This window comes from Schistocerca nitens, chromosome 4 (genome assembly GCF_023898315.1).
Source record: "Schistocerca nitens isolate TAMUIC-IGC-003100 chromosome 4, iqSchNite1.1, whole genome shotgun sequence".
Lineage (NCBI taxonomy): Eukaryota > Metazoa > Arthropoda > Insecta > Orthoptera > Acrididae > Schistocerca > Schistocerca nitens.
Window position 1 is genome coordinate 832,135,219 of NC_064617.1, and position 21,421 is coordinate 832,156,639.

General features: G+C 39.7%; 1 protein-coding gene across 2 annotated transcripts in view; it reads right to left on the reverse strand.

Annotated features, from left to right (window-relative positions):
* Window positions 1-21,421, reverse strand: part of LOC126253262 (golgin subfamily A member 7) — a 137,622-nt gene that overhangs the window by 57,017 nt on the left and 59,184 nt on the right. Inside the window, exons 4-6 of one of the 2 annotated variants that reach the window (XM_049954471.1) lie at window positions 11,064-11,165; window positions 6,485-6,588; window positions 4,157-6,118 (exon numbers count right to left, since the gene is read on the reverse strand). In XM_049954471.1, coding sequence (XP_049810428.1) covers window positions 6,544-6,588; window positions 11,064-11,165 — 147 coding nt within the window. In that variant the 3' untranslated portion in view covers window positions 4,157-6,118; window positions 6,485-6,543. Of the gene's footprint in view, window positions 1-4,156; window positions 6,119-6,484; window positions 6,589-11,063; window positions 11,166-21,421 lie in introns of those variants that run through there. The other variant, XM_049954472.1, reaches the window with a different exon arrangement.

The window sequence follows — 21,421 nt, forward strand, 5'->3', positions numbered from 1 at the left end:
TTTTGGAATTAGTGAAGAATCAGGATTTGTATGAGAGTACAGCAGTACGCTTTGCTTCCACTCCCATTTGTGCAATACAGAGTGGTAGTATACAGGTTGTGCCAACAGATCATGTGATGCAGCATGCAAAGTCTCAGCCAGGGCAGTAACGTAAACAGAACCAGAGCACTGGGCAGCACACTAGCAGTGTTAAATCTTGCCTCCGCTGTTTCACAGCGCACAAGCACCTGGGCTGCCCTATCGTGGTGAGCACGGTCGTCTTCAATCTGCCTGTTTGAAAAAATGAAAGTACAACAAGCACCCTGCATGTTCTCCAGTGTCTCAGTCAATAAATGTCAATGCAATTTTTCGAAGCCCAGCAGTAACTATAGTTTACACAGCACAAGACAAATGCAACAGTGGTAAAGTGACACACTTCTTCCATTCAGTGTTAGCCCAAAAACATTTTTGTCACTCTGAAGAATGTCAATTGCAAAATACCTATGCAATTGGACTCTAGTGCACCAGTGACTTTGTTGAACAGAAGCACTTAAACTGTTAGGCAAGTCTAACTATGTGAGTCACAGGCAACATTTCTGATCACATTGGTCTTGACATTCCTGCACTAAGTATCTGCAGCCTATCTGGCACTTTTTGTAATATTACAAGAACAGTTTCGTTCATGCTTTTGTTATGATTAAATTATTTTTGGCACACTCTTTATCTGTCTGGTTTGTACATTCAAGGCAATGTTCTTTCTGAATTCTGCTGTGACTATGGACAGAATGGCTAAACTAGGTGATTAATTTAATTACATTTTACAAGACAGCTCACGCAAAGTTACAAATTTTGAAGCTCACATTACCACGGAAGACAATGCACAACCACAGTTTTGCTCTGCAGAACCTGTCTCTCATGCTATCTGAGATCATGTGGCACAGAAACTCTTATCCTGGCATGACAGTGGTGTGTTTTCACCTGTAGCAGCCAGTCAGTGGGCATCACCTTTAGTAATAATTTTGAAACCTTCAGACAAGTTACACTTATGTGCAGATTCTTTTCCTTGCCATTGCAACGGGTCAGCACAGACACACAAATAGAACAATTGACTTCACAACGTCCAGCATGTGCTCCGTAGCAAAAATTTTTTTTATTGGCTCAAGCCCAGCACCCATTGTCTTTGTATTGACTTTATGGGTCCCTACTGGCATTCTCATTGGCTTATTGTGGTAGACACAATTAGCAAGTTTTTGTTTGCATTGCCCATGCAATCCATCACAAAAGTTAGTACTATCAAGACTCTCAGGTCATTTTTTTTGTACTGATGGTCTACCTTAAGTGTTGGTTTTGGGCAATGGACCCCAGCTTACATCAGTGAAATTTGTGCAGTTTGTGATGACAATGACATAAAGCATGTGCCATTCCAACCTCAATCTAACGATGAAGCAAAATGCTTCATCTGAACATTCATGCAACAGATCAACAATTTACGCACTTCCCATATGCAGGAAACGCGGTAGTCTCTTCCTCTCATCATACCGTTCCCAGCCATGGAGCTTTTGCATGGACACCAACATGAAACACTGCTTCAGTTGGTGCATCCTCCACAGCGATCAGTCCTCCCTCCAAAGTGCTTCAAGTTTCATGTGCATGATTTGGTCTTTTTCAGAGGTTTTGGCAGGCACAGGCATTGAGAATGAGGCATAATCATAAAAGTCTTGGCCACTCTTTGTATATTTTACCGGGTCCCACTGGGCTGCAGAAGTGCCATGAGAATCAGCTTCACTTGAGTGAATTGTGAGATCCTGCCAGGGGCTTTTTGTTTGCAGATTTGGTGCCCAAGATTACGCAACAGGCTCAGCTGCCTCCGCCTCCCTTGGATCCCGTGCTACTGGTGCCGGACAGGGAGCTGATGGACACTGATGCAGTGCCATTACCGCAGCACCAACAGCCCAGATGCGAGTGGTGGGCTCCCTTCACCCTGCTGCCTTCCCTACCTATGATCTGCCATGGACCCTTCAGTTGCCACTGCGCCTCCACCAATGGAAGATGATGTTACATCCTTGAGCTTGGATGTGCACCCCATGGCTGGTTTTTCAGACAATGTTTTTGGTGATTTGCAAGACAAATGTCGGGTTGTGGGCATGAGCTTGTCACTGGGTGAAGTTTTGGCTCCTGCTTCCTCAGTGGCAGCTGCACCCGATCTTCCCCATCTGCTGTTGTTTCTGGCTGCACCAGTACAGGACGACAGTGAGGAGTTTTGAGTGGGAGGAGAGGGGGAGGGAGGCAAGAATGTGGTGTCATACGTTATCAGTACCACACCAGGCAATCCAGAGCAAGAGATCGGTAATAACTCATGTGACTGCCCCAACAATCTGCAGCCAGCTCTGAGATAAACCCTCCACAGCATGCACAGTTAGCATCATCACAGAGCTGACACCACCCACTCTGTTCGAAGTGTTCCATCGGTGCATTCGAAGCCTTACTAGTTAGCTTCTGTTATTGTTGAATGCAACAAACCTGCCTATCTCATGGAACTGTTAGACTGTAACTGACTTTCTGAAACTAAAGTTAGGTAAACCAGAGTTAAGTACAAATTCAGTGTGCTTTTCATTATTTCTTATCTTTGTCTCAGTACTCACCAATTTCTTGGCACCCATACTGGACCAACCAAACAGCACTTGTAATCCGATGCCACCGAGATTATACGTGTATCTTTGGGAATACCATGTATGTAGCCAGTATTACCCCTGCCCTTCCATACAAAGGCACAGCACATAGAATTCACTACAGATAATTTTAACTGCAACATTAGCACACTCATCTCACAGTTTCACATTCCCTGGCACCCAGCAAATGGAACTAGATACTCTGCACTTCTGTCTATGTTGGTTAAAAAAGCTCTTGTACTAGAAAGACACTCTGGGAAACAGATCAGATGACAAACTTCTTTACGAAAGCTCATCTCAGTTTTTAACACTGCACTACTTCAAAAACTGTGAATCTGTTTGATAAGCATGTTGCATTATACATACCATATACAGTGAAAGAATTCCTATACTTACATCCATCACATCACAGAGTGGTGTACTGCTTTATTTTTACCCCAATAAACACACAACTTAGCACCTGACGTGAAACTGGGTTCCAACTTCAATTCCTAATCTTATCTGCACAGCCAGCCTTACCCTGCTTTAGATGACTCCTAAACAGCCCCATTACTGGCAGAAGATTTATGAGAATTTGCTCCATTTATGGTTAACAATGGCATTAACTACCCCCATGTAAAAGAAAAATGAAATGCTGTATACTTGATGCACAATGTCTAGTTTGCTGTCACGTGGCATGAGTCATTTCACATGAGTGGCTGTGTGACAAGACTGGTTTCAAAGGTCTCTGTGGCCAATCTAATATGGTGGTGATGTGCATCATTAATGATGATCTGTCATAATAGTCTTGTTGACTCAGAGACCATGCATCCATAAATGTACTGTAGAGTGTATATTGCTCTCCAGTTTCGAGGAGATGGATCGAGATTACATCCCTCCAGAAGTTAAGAAAATTTCCAGTCAGTAAAATTACGTTAAGTGCTTCCACGATGGTTTCTTTCGCCTCATTTTGTAGATGCTGTTACAAATTGTATAGGATGTCTCCACGCAAAGTGTTGTAAGCCTCAGACAATATATAATGCAGTTAATTTGTGAGTTAAGAACAATGCTCTAACTTTGCTGAGGAACACAAAATCTGCTTTTCACTGCAATAATGCACAGTTGCTTCTCTCTCATAAAATCAAACTCAGTTACTAGCTTCCCTCCCCACCCCCAAATATAAAAAAAAAATAAAAAAGGAAGTTCTTGTAGATAAACTTATCTGATCATTTACGCTTATTGAAAATTGTAGGAAGAAAGGATAATTATGGTTTAATGTCTCATCATTGACGAGGTGATTAGAGATGAAGCACAAGCTGAAATAAGGTAGGATGGAAATGGAAATCAGTCATACTCCTTTCAAAGAAATCATTATCTTAAGCAATTTAGGGAAATCGTGCTAAATCTGAAACTGGTTGGTGATTTGAACCACTGTCTACCCAAATACAAGCCCAATGTGCTAACTGTTTGGTACTGAAACTGGGGTATGCTGACATACGCTAATAAATCGCAAATGTTTAAGAAGTAAATTTATAAGCAGTAGTTTTCACTTTATTTTTTTAGTAGTTTTACATATATTTAAACAAAGACAAGTTAGAAAAGTAGATGATCTGCTTACAAGTGACACAAACCAGGACATCAATGAATACACACCTTTCCTCGTTTAGTCATCTGAAGTACCTCAAACACTTACCATTAAATGCAGTATAATAATTTTCACTTTTTACACATCTTTCTGCACATTAGCACAACTAATGAAATACACTAGAACGTGAAAGGATGCAACCAAAATGTGAAAATTTAAGTACACACGGAAATTGACTAAATCCACTACCTACACAAATACACATGGGAACGTTGTCACCTGAAATATAAATGCTTGGCTTTTCACAGATGCAAACCAACTGCTACTTCTTTTCAGAACATATTCATTTTGCTCAATATTACAATTTGAGAGTTTCTACATTTTCATTCTTGAATAAAGTGTCATAGTACAGTTCCCATGACATACAAGAAATGCTTTTATAAAACTATTTTAATTAAATACACAGAAATAAAAAGGAAATAAAATTAGGGCTTACCCCAATCAACAACAAAGTCATTAGATAAAGGGCTCATGATAGGGTAGGGCAAGGATGCGGAAAGTAAATGGCCTATTTCAAAGGCTCCTGTCAGCATCCACCTTAAATGCTTTGATAAAACCACGGAAAACCTAAATCAGGATGGCAGGATATGAGTTTGAACCACACTACTCCTAATTGGGAAAGTAAATGGCCTATTTCAAAGGCTCCTGTCAGCATCCACCTTAAATGCTTTGATAAAACCACGGAAAACCTAAATCAGGATGGCAGGATAGGAGTTTGAACCACACTACTCCTAATTGGGAAAGTAAATGGCCTATTTCAAAGGCTCCTGTCAGCATCCACCTTAAATGTTTTGATAAAACCACGGAAAACCTAAATCAGGATGGCAGGATAGGAGTTTGAACCACACTACTCCTAATTGCACTAACTAATACACCACCTTGCTTAGTCGCACATATAAAGAATGGAGCTTGACTGACCACTAGTACCCAAACATAAAAACGACAGCCTCAAATATTCAAAATGTTATACAACACCATGTAAAACCTTCTCATAATGTGGCAACTTGTCTGGCAGCCACATAAAAAAAAATGATGATTCAAACTATTATTTCATCAGACACCAACCACTAACAAGTAAATCTCCAAGGTTTATCTGCTTTCCTCCCTCAGTACCTCCCAAATATCGTTTCACATAATTCTCTGCATCAGACATGGTCACCCACTCACTCGATATATGAATAAATTATGTTCTCATTCCCACAAATAAACTGAACATACAATGGCTTCTAAACAGCAAGACATATAATTATCCTTTGAAGCAAATATTAACTTTATTCCCAGGCGCCAGTCCAATTGTGAAATATTAGATGAACTTCATGACTTAAAATAATCTGTAACTAGTTCTGCTACATTAAGAATAAGGCTATAGAAAGGTCCAAACTATATAAAGCAGCAAAATATTGCCATCTCATTAACTCAACATCACAAATCTCACTCTACTTTTTTTGAGTTTTCCCTGAAGGTACAGTTTGTGACACCAAGAGTGTTTATGGCCTGGCCTGTTGATTCCTATTATCAACCTTCAAAACTAACTGAGTTGTCTGTCATTTACTCACATTTTATTCTTCATGGCTTTTCTCTCCTATCATTAAATTATATGAGTAACTGGCTATTTAATATGAGGACATACTAACTGTGAATAAAGAAACATTAAATCCTTTATAGTTTTTAAGTATAGAAAAAAAATAACAGCATAAAATTCTATTTTTACTGTGTAACATACTGCTGTCTTCAAATAATTATTATATATAAATAAGCAACATTCTTGTCATGATCAGTCATAATAATATAATATTTTGCAGCACATAAACTGTGGTCATATGATTTAACAGGAAAATTGTGGCACCTGGAAATATTAAAAGAACAAAAAAATTATTTTTTATCTACAGAGATATTGCACAAATATCTTTACATAAACAGATAATATAAAAAGAATGGTATAATAATGATAACTGTATGCTTACATAGTTTAACAAATAAGAATAATGTTTTGCATATACTTAGGAGTAATTGCCAGTGACGCAAATTTAAATCTCATAACCAGCTTCTTAGCAAAGTATGCACATCTGAGCTTCACTTTCTGCACCAAGCTAAAGCAAGCTTTCAAGGAACAAAACCACCACCCACAACGGAACAATGTTGTGGCATGCTATCCAGTGCCAGAATATCACACCTCGGAGTCAAACACTGCACTAGCTTCCAATGCACTCACCAATTAAAGAGAATGAACAGTCACATAAAAAATTCTTCTGTTGACTCCGAAAGGGAAAGTCACGTTCTGGTCGCTGCTGGCTCATTCAGTATGGAAATCTCTATCTGATTATTAGTTAAGGAGTCTCTCTCTTGTTTACATACAAAGATGAGATGGTATTGCAGTACAATTCAATTTTACATGAAGTGAAGTTTTTTCCCATATTTACACACAGATGTGGCTTCATGTCAAGAACATATAAAAGTAGACAACGAAGTTGTACTTGATGGAATATTTGTGAATATATAGCTAACAGTAGCCAAAGAAACAGTATTACACTGAGAGAGAAGTTCTGCAACAAGTTAACAGTTAGCTACAGCTGGGACATGGGCATTCATGTGGATAGACAGCTGGTCAACATTGTACATAGAACAACAACAATTGAAGTAAATATGGTATGTAACAAGGCTGCTTTCACATGTGACCCTATCATCTCTGATCAAAAATAAAATTATTCTGGTTGGAGTCCATGAATAAGCTGTGGGTGATTGTATGGGAAGGTCTTTTATATAGGCCATCCACAGGGGAATATACTCAGGGAAACATAAGCCAGAGTAAGAGCAGTGGAAGGATGAGCTGTGATGCTGTTTATATTTGGTGGGCAATGGCATAGTGCTTTGAAGTGGTGTATGCAAAATCCTGGGTTGGATCTCCTCCATCTCAGGTCATGGTGAGAGAGAGTCAGTATCCTGACAAAGGAATATGTTGAACGTCTCAAAGCCTGTACAATATTATATGATAAGATGAGAACCATCAGGAGGCTAGTAGGGAGTAGTCATGGGTTTCTTGGGTATTTGGGAAGAAATGTTGTAGGATATTCATTTATGAGGTCAGTTCAAAAAATTTCGGAACATTCATTATATATATATATATATATATATATATATATATATATATATATATATTGACCAGTACTGTATTGAGTAGAACATTATGTCACACAGTTTGTGAATTTCAAGATGGCAGAGTTAGAGGAGCAACACGTCTGCATTAAATTTAGTTTGAAACTCAAGAAAACCTTTACAGGGGCACACCAAATGATGCATGAAGCCTATGGTGATGAGTTGTTAAGCCATACTCAGTATCACAAAGAGTTCATACAGTTCAAAAATGGTCAGATGGAAGTTAAAGATGATCCTCAACCAGGATGACCTCTGACGTCTACCGATGATGCTCATGCCTGGAACGCCAACAAAATTGTGCATGCCAATCTAAGACTGACTCTTTGAGAAATTGCAGAACAATGTAACATTTCAGTTTGACTGTGTCATGAAATTCTGACATCATTTTGGAATGCATCGTGTTACCGCAAAGTTTGTTCCATGGCTCATGAGTCAGGACCAGAAAGACCTTTGCCTTGCAATCTGTGAAGAGCTTTTGGATCGCACAAATGAGAACAAGATGTTCCTTAAGAGAATCATAACTGGTGATGAGACATGGGTCTACAGTTACGTTGTAGATCTACATCTACATCTACATCTACATCCATACTCCGCAAGCCACCTGACGGTGTGTGGCGGAGGGTACCCTGAGTACCTCTATCGGTTCTCCCTTCTATTCCAGTCTCGTATTGTTCGTGGAAAGAAGGATTGTCTGTATGCTTCTGTGTGGGCTCTAATCTCTCTGATTTTATCCTCATGGTCTCTTCGTGAGATATACGTAGGGGGGAGCAATATACTGCTTGACTCTTCGGTGAAGGTATGTTCTCGAAACTTTAACAAAAGCCCGTACCGAGCTACTGAGCGTCTCTCCTGCAGAGTCTTCCACTGGAGTTTATTTATCATCTCCATAATGCTTTCGCAATTACTAAATGATCCTGTAACGAAGCGTGCTGCTCTCCGTTGGATGTTCCCTATCTCTTCTATCAACCCTATCTGGTACGGATCCCACACTGCTGAGCAGTATTCAAGCAGTGGGCGAATAAGTGTACTGTAACCTACTTCCTTTCTTTTCGGATTGCATTTCCTTAGGATTCTTCCAATGAATCTCAGTCTGGCATCTGCTTTACCGACGATCAACTTTATCTGATCGTTCCATTTTAAATCACTCCTAATGCGTACTCCCAGATAATTTATGGAATTAACTGCTTCCAGTTGTTGTAGTTAAATGATAAGGGATCAATCTTTCTATGTATTCACAGCACATTACACTTGTCTACATTGAGATTCAATTGCCATTCCCTGCACCATGCGTCAATTCGCTGCAGATCCTCCTGCATTTCAGTACAATTTTCCATTGTTACAACCTCTCGATACACCACAGCATCATCTGCAAAAAGCCTCAGTGAACTTCTGATGTCATCCACAAGGTCATTTATGTATATTGTGAATAGCAATGGTCCTATGACACTCTCCTGTGGCACACCTGAAATCACTCTCACTTCGGAAGACTTCTCTCCATTGAGAATGACATGCTGCGTTCTGTTATCTAGGACCTCCTCAATCCAGTCACACAATTGGTCTGATAGTCCATATGCTCTTACTTTGTTCATTAAACGACTGTGGGGAACTGTATCGAATGCCTTGCGGAAGTCAAGAAACACGGCATCTACCTGTGAACCCGTGTCTATGGCTCTCTGAATCTCGTGGACGAATAGCGCGAGCTGGGTTTCACACGACCGTCTTTTTCGAAACCCATGCCAATTCCTACAGAGTAGATTTCTAGTCTCCAGAAAAGTCATTATACTCTAACATAATATGTGTTCCAAAATCCTACAACTGATCGACGCTAGAGATATAGGTCTATAGTTCTGCACATCCCTTCTTAAAAACTGGGATGACCTGTGCCCTTTTCCAATCCTTTGGAATGCCACGCTCTTCTGGAGACCTATGGTACACCGCTGCAAGAAGGGGGGCAAGTTCCTTCGCGTACTCTGTGTAGAATCGAACTGGTATCCCATCAGGTCCAGCGGCCTTTCCTCTTTTGAGCGATTTTAATTGTTTCTCTATCCCTCTGTCGTCTATTTCGATATCTACCATTTTGTCAAAACAGCTTTGGAATGAAACCGCTTTGGAAAGCAAGGCTCAACCTTCACAATGGGCGAGGAAAAGTTCTGCAAGACCAAACAAAGCTCGTCAGGTCACGTCAAATGTGAAAGCCATGCTGATAATTTTCTTCGACTCTGAAGGGATTAGTTCATCATGAATTCATGCCACAGGGACAAACTGTTAATCGATGATACTATTGGAATGTGTTGGGACACCTGCGAGAAAATGTGATATGGAAATTACCTGAAAAGTGGTGAGATAATTCATGGCTCCTGCATCATGATAGCAGACTCATGCAGTCATACCTATTGATGCATGTCTATTGCACAAAAAATGAAATCACTGTGCTGCCTCATCCTCTGTGCTCTCCACACCTGGCTCTTGTGGACTTTTTCTTTATTTCCACAGTTGAAAACAGTGTTGAAAAGACAAAGATTTGCTATGGTAGATGAGAGAAAAGAAAATTTGCCGAAAGCACTTTGTGCGATCTGGCACGAGGCGTACCAAAACTGCTTTCAGAAGTGGAAGCGGCATTGGGAGTGGTGTATCAATACGAAGGACAGTATTTCAAAGGAGACCATGCACAATAAGTAAAATGTAAGTGTACGAAAATTTTGTGGACAAAGTTCCAGAATTTTCTGAGCATGTCTCGTATGGTCTGGATGAGCAAGGTATCATGTCTGTAATGGCTTTGTGGTGAATAAGGAAGGAAAAAAATTTCTCAACATATTTACAATACTGTGGGGAACTTAAATGTGCCCAGTATTACACATGTAAGAAGGAAATATTTATATGCTAAGTAGATACATATATCACTGAAATGAAAATTTTAGTAAAGTGAAGGCTTACAGGTAGTAGTTACCTTGCCTCTTCCTTTCACTAGTAGCATTAGACAGTAGATATGACAAGCTATTGAATGAACAGTTGTTACACTCTCAAACTGTGTGCTGAAGCAGGATTCTAACACTGATCCTGCATTTCACAGACAGCGTGCTACCTACTGTTACCAGTTGTGCGCACTGCACAGGCCAATTCGAAGTTTAGCTTGTCAACTGAACTCCACAGTTGGAACTTGTCACAAATGTTCATTGCTGCAAACACTCCGTTAAACAGTTGGAAAGTATTATCTCTTTACTTTATGTGCATTGTGTAAGATCCAGGCAACTCTCTCTATTAACTTCAGCAACTAGAAATTGGAAGTGCCACACACCCAAGAACCCTTACTGTTGTTTTTGGACATCTGCCACCACCACCACCACCACCACCACCACCACCACCAAACACTCTCTTCTCTTGCTTCCAGACACCACAAACAACAAGCTGACTGGTTCAGCAACCCCTAGTAAGCACAAAAGAAAGGAGACAGCAATTTCTGTCCTTCATTCATAAAAATCCTGCAAACCAATGCAATCACTGTTACCATGTAACTTTATAATTAACCATCCAGAAGCAGCAGCGTGTTGTGTGGTTTTTTTTTTAAGGGAATGCACTTACTTGAAGACAAGTTTATCACACAGTTAAATAACTTTTTAATTGTTGTTTTGAAAGGATACAACTCTCAATCCTCTTTCAGAAGGATCAGTTATAAGCAGCCCACGTGGAGCATAAACACGTTCATTTTGTTCTGCAATAAACTTTGCTACTTTCCGGAGACACTGAAATGATAAAAAAAAATGGAGTAACAGAAATGAAAACACACAGCATGTGAAATGTGCACTAATTTCAAGCCCATTCATACCCCTGCATTGTTTTGTCCACGAGACTATTGTCACTGATATATAAGGTCAATTTACTCACACTGAGGAAGGTGAAGAAACTACTCAACTCTGATATCTACATTTCTCTAATACTTATCTTTACTGCAACAAAGACCTGTTTCTAGTGCAGATAACTGAATTAGTACCCTAAAATTCTCAACAATATTGTCTACTTATTCTGTAATGCAAGGTAGAATTAAAGCTTCCTAATGAACCAGTAAGCCAATAAAAGCATTATCAGAGTTAAACTCTATCTGTAGAGAGATATTAGATGCCATTCTGACTCCGAAATAAACTAAATGCCTTTCAAATAAGAACTTTAAATTTTATACCCCCAAAACTCCACCTTATTTCTATATAAAAGGCTCTGCATCCCCCCCCCCCCCTGACAGGCTACAAATGAAAGACAAGTTCATAGAAAACAGATACTTTAATACCAATAGTTTTGTACACTTATGGTTACTTTTCAACATAATCACCAAAAAGATTGACGCTTTTATGGTACCTGTGGACACAAGCTTTGCAATACCCTCTTCAAAAATATGTTGCCACCAATGATTGCAAATGAGCATTGACATTGTTTTGAAGATCTTTATTGGTTTGAAAGTGCTGCCCTCCTACCCACGTCTTCAGTCATCAGCATGCCTCTTCATTTGTTTTGAATGGCCAAATTTGCAATTGACTTCAGGCATTGTGTTGATCCTTGACAATGCTCATCCACACACTGCTGGCACAACCCAACAGCTCCTTGAACAATTTCAATGGGACATTTTCCATCATCCGCTGTACAGTCCTGACCTGGCACCCAGCAACTTTCACCTTTTCCCTGAACTGAAGATGTGGCTACAAGGGCAGCACTTTCAAACCAATGAAGATCTTCAAAACAACATCAGTGCTCATTTACAATCATTGGTGGCAATATTTTTTGAAGAGTGTACTACAAAGCTTGTCCACAGGTGTAATAAATGTCTCAATCTTTTCGGTGATTATGTTGAAAAGTAACCACAGTGTACAAAACTTTTGGTAATAAAATATTTGTTTTCTATGAACTTGTCTTTTATTTATAGCCTATTGGAGGTTGAGGGAGAAAAAAAAACTGGATGTTGGATATTATTAATGTACCATTTTCAGATACAGCAGCCAGCCATAGTTTAGGAAATTTATTACCCAGATACTGGACACCACCTGCAATACTGAATGTCTTAAATTATGAGTTTCAGAATACTTATTTAGGAATCAGCCTGGGGATGACTGAAAGCACAAGTAAACAAAAGCTAACATACACAGATGCTTTACAGGAACACCGAGAATGATTAGGGTACAGCTTAACCATGCAACCCAACAAATACAGGTATATTTTCACATTATAGACACTTCAATTGTAGTGCTCCTTCCTTACTTTGAGATGAAGCAACAGTATCCTAGTATTTGGAAATTAATTTTAGTTTAAGAGGAACAATGTTGATATTTCATTTATGTAGTGACTATTTTTGTGCTCACAGTTCCATTACTTTACATGGCAGGATGGGCACAATTTTTCTTTAACTAACAAATTATATTTAATCCCCACAAAAGAGCAGCAATGTCAAAAGGAAATCATCGATAAGCTTCAGAATTTGGCACAGCTACAATGCAAACTCTAAACTCTCAGTTATTTTTATGTGAAGAGTACAGCCAACTGACAAGTTGGCAATGAGTATGGCTTTAACCTAATGTGTAGTGTTGTATTGAAGTTGAGAATGATCTTCAGATTTCTGTTCATCAACCAAGTCCCACAGAGGGGCAAAAGTTGGGGAAAATCCTGAACATGATGCTAGCTAGTATTCTTTCCTCTGTGCAAACTAAAATGAGGGACAAGATTGCCACTCTCAACAAATAATACAGTTAAAGGCCTCAGAATTTGTGAAATCCTTAAACATACACCACAGACAGGTGAGTTCTCTGGGAGGTTTATGCAAAGAAGTAGGGTCTCTATGCAATGGATGTCTTCTCTGGCAGAGTGATTGCTGGAAGAGGCACACAACCCAAATGTGCCAGCAGCACTTTTAGAAAATGAAAAACTAAGGCTTATCTTGATGTTAGAATTTACACCCCCCCCCCCCCCCCCACTCCCCAATTCGAATTTATGTTATTCTGAAATGTATAATTCTGTACAAGGAAAATTTGTTGCCAAGAAACTGGTTGGATGGCAGCAGAATTAATACTGGACTGACTAGCTATTGTCTGTAATCACAGCACCTGGTGTGCTGTTCAGTGAGAGAGCTATGTCTTTCTAAATCACCTCACACCTGGCTAAAGAATAAAGTTGTTGCACTGAAGAAAGACCTAATTTTTATACCTAGAGCTATGACTTCAATACTGCAGGTCATAAGTAATTTAAAAACCATCTTCTAAAACACTATTCTAACTGGCTCTATGAGAATATCATGTATTCATTGGATCTGGCAAGGTTAGAATTATGTAGGAGTGGATTCTCTCTTCATGGCACACAATATCACCAGATTCTACCAGGAAATGGGTACAAGAAGTGCTGCATATTGAATGCCCTAGATGGTAGTACATATAATGTAATTTGAGAATACGAAACAATGGCAATGAGGAAACAACACCAGTTATGGAGTTAATAATGACACCAGTGAAGATTCTTATTAGAAGACCCTTACTTTTGTTAATTTACATACAGTACAATATAAAATACGTGATTAAGAGTGACCATACTACTACTTCTTCTTGCATTATGACCTCTTTAGGACCACGGGTAGCCCCTTTGTGGACCACATTTTCCTCTCTTCTCCCAGAACCTCTTCATTCTTTTTCTTCTTCTCTACCGCTCTTCTTCCAAGACCTTCAGTGTCCTTTTCTCCTGTCGGCTCCACTGGTGACACTTTAATCTTTTCCTGTATTCTTCTCTGTCGTCGATCTCCGGCATATTGGTCGGTGTATATTCGTTCCTCCAATTTTCCTTTCCTTCGACCTTGATCCCCAATTCCAACCAGTCCTTCTGAAGTTCAACAACTCACTTGGTTCCTATATTTCCCCTTGTCCTCCCTGTTGTTTCCCACACTCTCTTCGGCATTCTGTCCATACTCATCCTAACTAGATGTCCAGCAAACCTTACCCTTTTGAGTCTGATTTCCCCAGATATTGTTCTCATGTTCCGGTACAACTCTTCACTAGGTCTTCGCATTCACCTCTCTCCACCTCTTTTAGGACCTAGTATTTTTCTCTCTTCTTTCTCTAGTTGTTTTGCCCCATTTCTTCTTAGTGGCATTGTCTCGACAGCATATAATACTGCATTCCTCACTGTTGCCTTGTAGTGGCTTATCTCTGCCTCTGTGGATATATTCTTTTTATTGTATATCTCTCTCATCATACAGAAGGCTGACCTCATCACCTTTATCCTCTCTGTTATTCCATCCTTGCTCCTGTTCCTTCCTGTTATAAATTCTCCCAGGTATTTAAATGTGTCCACAATTTGCACAGTGCCTTCCAGTGTTTCCCAGCCTGCAGTGGTATTTAATGTCTTTGTCTTGTTATAGGCGATCCTCAGTCCCACCTTTCTGACTACCTTACTTAAGTTGTCGAGTTGTGTCTTTGCGTCTTCTTCTGTCTCACTTATTATTGCTATGTTCTCTGCAAAGGCTAGGCAGTCCACTTGAGCCCTGTTGTCCTTTTTGTCCCCCAAATGGGTCTTTGGTATTCCCATTTCCTCGTTTATTGCTCTCCACTGCCTGATCACTTCGTCCAGTGCTATACTGAACAACAATGGTGACAATCCATCTCCCGGTTTAACAGCAGTCTTTATCTCAAATTCTTCTGACAGTGCTCCTCTGAATCTCACACTTGCTTTTGTGTCTGTTAGAATTTTTTTTCTTTTTTTTCTTTTTCTTTTCTTTGAGTTCTCGTGTAGTTCCATCCAGTCCTCTGTTCTTCAGGATCCTAACAAGAGTCTGTCTGTCGATGGAGTCATATGCCTTTGTGAAGTCCACGGAAGTTATTACTGTCTTTTGTTTTTTTAAGGCCCTATGTTCTATCAGTTGCTTCAGGACAAATTCCTGTTGTATACAACCTCTTCCCTTCCTGAATCCCGTTTGGTAGTCGCCAACTGTACTTTCTACCTGTTGTTCTACTCTCTTGAGCAATAGTTTTAACAGCACCTTGTATCCGAACCTCTAGTAGCGATATTCCTCTGTAATTGTTTGCATCTCTCTTGTCCCCCTTCTTATGTATTGGTACTACAATTGCATTCTTCCATCCGTCTGGCAACTTCTTTGTTCTCCAGATCTGGTGGATTATGTTGGTCATGTTGTCTATTGCTTTGCTGCCTCCCCACTTTATCATCTCAGCTGCTATACCATCTTCTCCAGTTGCCTTATTATCCTTTAGATTGCTTATGGCATGTGCGACTTCATCCCTGGTTGGAGGGCGTGGCTCTCTCTCTTATGTGTCAGTCCCAAGTTCCAGCTCATCTTCAGGTGGTTCACAGTTCAGCAGGTCGTGAAAGTACTCTGCAAAAATCCAACAGTTCTCCTTCGCACTAACAGCCAGCTCCCCTTTCTTATCTCTTATAAACAGTTCTCTACCCTTATATCCAATCAGACTCTTTTTGAATTTCCAATAAAAGTGTCGGCTGCTGTTTTTCCTGAAATTGGTCTCAATCTCGTCCAGTTCCTGCTTCATCTTCTGTCTTCTGGTCCATTTTACTGTTCGGGCCGCTTCCTTTCTTGCTTCTAAGAAAGCTTCCCATTTTTCCAGGTCCTTCTTGCTGCTCCAGTCTCTCCAGGCTTTCCTGAGAGTTTCTACCGCTTCCTCACATTCCTTGTTCCACCACAGCGCTTCTGTTTCTTTTCTTCCTTTCCCCATAGTTCAGCCTGTTTCGTCATATTTCGCTTCATGTTGTCCCATTCATTGTAGGATTCAATTCCTTCCTCATATCTGGATCGATTGTGACTTAATTTGTCTCTGTCTACCTTTATGTTTTCTGTTGTTCTATTCGTCTGTTTGGAATCCAAAGGCACTTAACTTCTGTAAGATAGTGATCCGATTCTATTCTTGTGTTCTTCCTGACCTTTGTGTTCATGATCTCTTTAGCGTTTGTCCAGCTGATTGCTACGTGGTCAATTTGGAATTCACCAAGGCAGGTGCATGGGTTTGCCCATGTCTTTTTCTTACACAGTTTGGCCCTGTAGCGTGTTGTCATCAATCTCATTTTGTGTTCTCAACACAGTTCCATTAGTCTTTCTCCATTTTTGTTTGTCCGCTGGTGTGCGGGGTACTCACCCACTACTCCTTTATGTTCCTTCTCTCTTCCAATCTGTGCATTATAATCTCCTACGAGTATCTTTACATGTCCATATGGTATGTTTTTCAGTGTATCATCTAGCTCCTCCCAGCCACTGTCTGCAACTTTATTGTCTTTCCTGTTCTTGTCATTTGTAGGTGCATGTCCATTTATTATTGTATACTTTTTGTTCCTTGGTTGAAACGTCGGTGTTGATATCCTTTCTGACCTGCTCTTCATTTCAGTTATGCCATCCTTGTATCATTTGTCTACTATGAACCCCGTACCAAAGCATCTAGGTGCATGTCTTTCCTTTCCCACTCCTAGTTTCCCTTTCAGTATTATGAAGCCTTCTGATTCCACTGTATCTACATCAGTGTATCTTGTTTCTTGCATTGCTAATATTCCAATGCTCTTTCATCTCATCTATTACCTGTTTAAAAGTTTACCAGTCTTAATCATTGTCTGTACATTTATGGTTCCAATTCTGAAAGTCTTTTTAGTTTTAATCTTCTTTGAGGTTCTTGGGAGCTCCGACTCTTCCCTTATGCACTTTTTGGCAGGTCCCTCAGAATCCGAATGCCTGCTTGCGTCGACCTTCGTCAATGGGGGATTGTCCTCCTGAGGTAATCTCGATTCCATAGTGCGCTCCATTCCATGGGCTAAAAAAAATTTTTTGTGATGGGACGACTCATATCCATCCAGTTATACGACTGAAGTTGTTAGTCCCAGAAGATGTGCCTTTGATAGCCACCCTTAACATGGAGTACAGCCACTACCTGATATGTTTCAGCAGCTCTTCCGCTCTCTCTGCCATTGGAAAGTGACTTTCCTCTTCCGTCTTCGAGACTGTTTGCCTGGCTTCGCCTGTAACCCTAGGTAGGGGCCCTAACTGGGAGCTACCATCCGGAGCCAGATGGACCCAGGTTTTTTTTTTACGAGGTTGTTACTCCTCCCCCTCCTCCTTCCCCATGACTTGCGGGATGGGGCCCCGGACTTGGGACTGGCAATGGCGGTGACCATACTGTCGTATTGTAAACAGTTTCTGTAAATGAGTAATGTGATAATTTTTTTCTAGTAAGCTTCTCTCTTCCTCCACCCCCCCCCCTCCCCCAGACATCCCTGAAAAACTCAAAATTAGGAGCAGGCCTGCAGTTTTATTTGGATCTACACAGTGAATTGTTTCACATTTCAGTACTGATGTGTGTGTGTTGCCACATGGATGTCATACTCTTACTCCAATCAAATTTCTTTCTCCCCAACTTATTTCAGCCCATCAACTGGCCTTGGTGAATTCTTTTTTGTGCCGAGTATTGTTCACAAAGAGTCCCCTGTTGTGATGCTTGGTAGTTAAGCCACTTATTTTCAAATTACTAACTGAAATCATTTTAATTAGTCTCACAACTTTTTTTAGTACTAAATGTGACTTTCATATCTAGCACTGTACTTCACAGATGATAAAGTGCTGGACTACAGTATGGATCTGAATGCATGTTAAAATATAGGTTTCCCCATATAACTGACGACGGTCAGTTCTCAAGCCAGACCATATGCAGGGCACACCACTGCAACAAGTTAACAGTCAGTGAAGAATTACATTCAAACAACCCTTTGGGTTGTTGATTAGTTTACTTTTGTTTACCCCTTTCCAGTCACCCTTTGGTCCCTCATCAACTATTTATATTGCACTCGGCCCTTATCTCAAATAATCTTATACTGACTTCAGTTTAAACATGACTAATTGGCCTCTCTCTTTCTTTTTTTACTTAAAAATAAGGTTGTCTGTGCTATCAAGACCAAAACACATCAAAATGAAGTAGGTAAACCATTTTGTTCCATTGTTAATCTATAGCACTGATTAAACTAACTTTGAAAATTAGTGACTAAACATAATATGTTTACTTGCCTTTCAGTAGATACAAATTACTCCATCAACCATAGAAACATGAATGATTTTTGTCATATTATTATTCTTATTTCCAATGGAGATCTTATTCCCAAAGGAATCTCCTTTGATGATGCATATACTGAAACTCATGTCAGTGACCATGTGGCAGCTCCATCAACAATTATTACTAAAGCACAAAGGGTAGCTAAAAGCAGTAGGAAGATTTACATATTTAGTAAGTTAGCTACAGAGGCAATCATGTTACATCTCAATGAGGAACACCCAAAACTTTTACCTTTTGGCAGGTGCATGTAGAAGAACTGTAGCTCAAGTTTAAAGGAATAGTTCACAGAACTGGACAGATGTGTGCACTAGCTAATACTACAGTTCAAGACAGGAGGGACACACTCTGGTATACAGGCACTGTTCAGAAACTTCTAATGAAACAGCGACGTCTGCATAATAAGTGTAAAACAAAGTTTAGAACCATAGAGAGTTGATGAAAGAAACACATTTTGCCATCAAAAGGGCAATGTGTGAAGTCTTCAGTAACTACTGCAGGAGAGTTTTATTGAAAGCTCTCTCACAAAAACGAAATTAATTCTAATGATATGTAATGGGTGCGATAGGCTTTGAAGTAAGTGTCCACAAATTCACGGATGACACATTAACTTAAACTGGGGATAGCAAAACACACACAGAAATAAGAAATCAGTTTTCAAATCATCTTTCACTGAAGAAGATAACCTATGTACTGCCCCAGCTTACTTCTTGCACCAATGTGAAGACAAGATATATAGATATTAGCGTGGGTGGTATTGAGACGCAACTAAGATCACTGAAACCAAACAAGACTATAGGGCCAGAAGAGATCCCTCTCAGATTTTCTATAAAATTTGCAGCTGAGTTTGCTCCCACTTTAACCTCAACAAAACACAGATCACTTGAACAAAAACCTGTGCCCAACTGTGACTAAGCAAGCTGGGATATTCTTTACTTCCCCTCTTGTTTTGCAATCTGCCTCCTTAAAATTCACTTTTTCACTTTTAACTAATTACCATTAACATACATGAGTATAATCTGCATTTTCATAAAAGAGAAAGGTTAGCCCTCAGTTTTAAAGAATATAATACAAGATCTAAGTGTTACATCAATAGGTCATGTGTTAAAGAAATGACAGTGTCTGTTCAATCTATTTGAAAGACAGTGAAATGTGTGGTTAGGTTTTTACTGTTCGTAGATGTTCAACAGTAAACTATTGTAGCATTATGTGGATGTTTGCCTGCAATCTATTAATGAGGCTTATCAGAAGTTAAACAATAGTGCACTGGCCATATAACTGTGTAATATTGGGGGGGGGGGGGGGGGGGGGGGGTTGAACAGTGAAAGTACAGAACTGTGAAAACTGTGAAACGCAACTGTGCACCTGTCAGCTACATCATTTACAGTAGCCAGTACTGCACTTCCACCCTCAATTTTTTTTTTTTCAGCCAGTATCACAATGCAGTTTGTCAACATCAAGGACCATCAACGAATAAATAAAGCAGGCGAACGTCACATATGGTGCCCCGGGTGAAGACTATTTTATGTGGGAAACTATGACTCATGAACTTTGACAGTTAACTCAAGCGGTTTACAGCGATTTAAATGGAGGAGATGCAACAGCCAATCAGTGCTGGGGTTTCATGGCCACAGTAGGACAGCAGCCAATCAGCAAGCAGGTTCTATGGAAGCAGCCATTGAGTACAGGAGCAGCCAATCAGCACAGTCGACTGGGATAAACAAGATGCCTTGCACAGAGAATTAAAACTTGCAGCAGCCGTGCAGATGATGAATTGAGATGACAAACACAGCAGCAGCAGCAGGAGACGAATGATTAAAAATATGGTAATTTCATAGCAAAAGCTGTTTTGTATTAAGTGATACATAATGAGTGGCTTTAAAGAACAAGACAGAGCGATGGAGGACAAAGGACAACAGGGGAGTGATGTGCTTGAAAACAAAGCTGTAGAGGTTAAGTTTTTAAATGAAGAGAAAGACTTAATGGGGACTGGTTCTGTAGATGATAGTGGGCATAAATCAGGCAGGGATGTAACTTTGAATGATGGAGACAAAAGTCCTATTGTAGATGGAATGATAAGAGCATCATATACATTGTGCGGTGATGTGAGCGAAATGGACGAAAACAGTACTGAAGTGGATGAGATTGTTAAGGTTAAGGAGGAAGAATCTAGTAGCGAAAATCAGCAAGGGCAAAAGTTTATGGCAGATGGAAAAGTGGAAGCGATGTTAACACAAATTATGTGTAGTTTGAGTATATGTGCACGAAAGAAAACATTAGTAGAGGGGAAAAGAAAACTGATAGCATTAGAACTGACATGGTTAGCATTAAGGATGAACTGAAGAAAGAAATTAAGAAGGAGATTAAGGTAGTCAACTCTAATCTTTCAGAATTAAATAAGAAGGCTGAGGCAGTAGTTAAATATTGTGATGAAAAGATAAAGAAAATAGAGCAGAATACTAATCAGAAATTAACATTAACGAGTAGTAAATGTGTAGAAGAGATAAAGAAACTTTGTGATGACTATAGTAGGAGGATGGAGGTTTCTGAAACACAGTGTAAAGATGAAGTCAAAGCTGCCAGGAAATTCTGTGCTGAAAACAGGGTTAAACTTGAGAACCAAATCAATCAGATTAAAAATGATTTAGAAACAGAGGTAGAAACCAAATGTGCAGTAGTGGTAGAAGAAAAACTGGTAAAAGTAAATAAAAATATAGATTCAAAATTGGCTGAAATACAGAAAAAGATGGAAGAGGTACAAAATCAAAAGCATTGAGTATGTAGTGTCCCAAACAGTCCTTCATTTGTTAGTTGGAAGAAATTGAATAATTTTCAACCATATGCGGAAGTGCATCCACTGGATTTCATTAGGGAATTTGATGATTTGCCTAAAACATGGAATGACAAAGAGAAAAATTCATTTG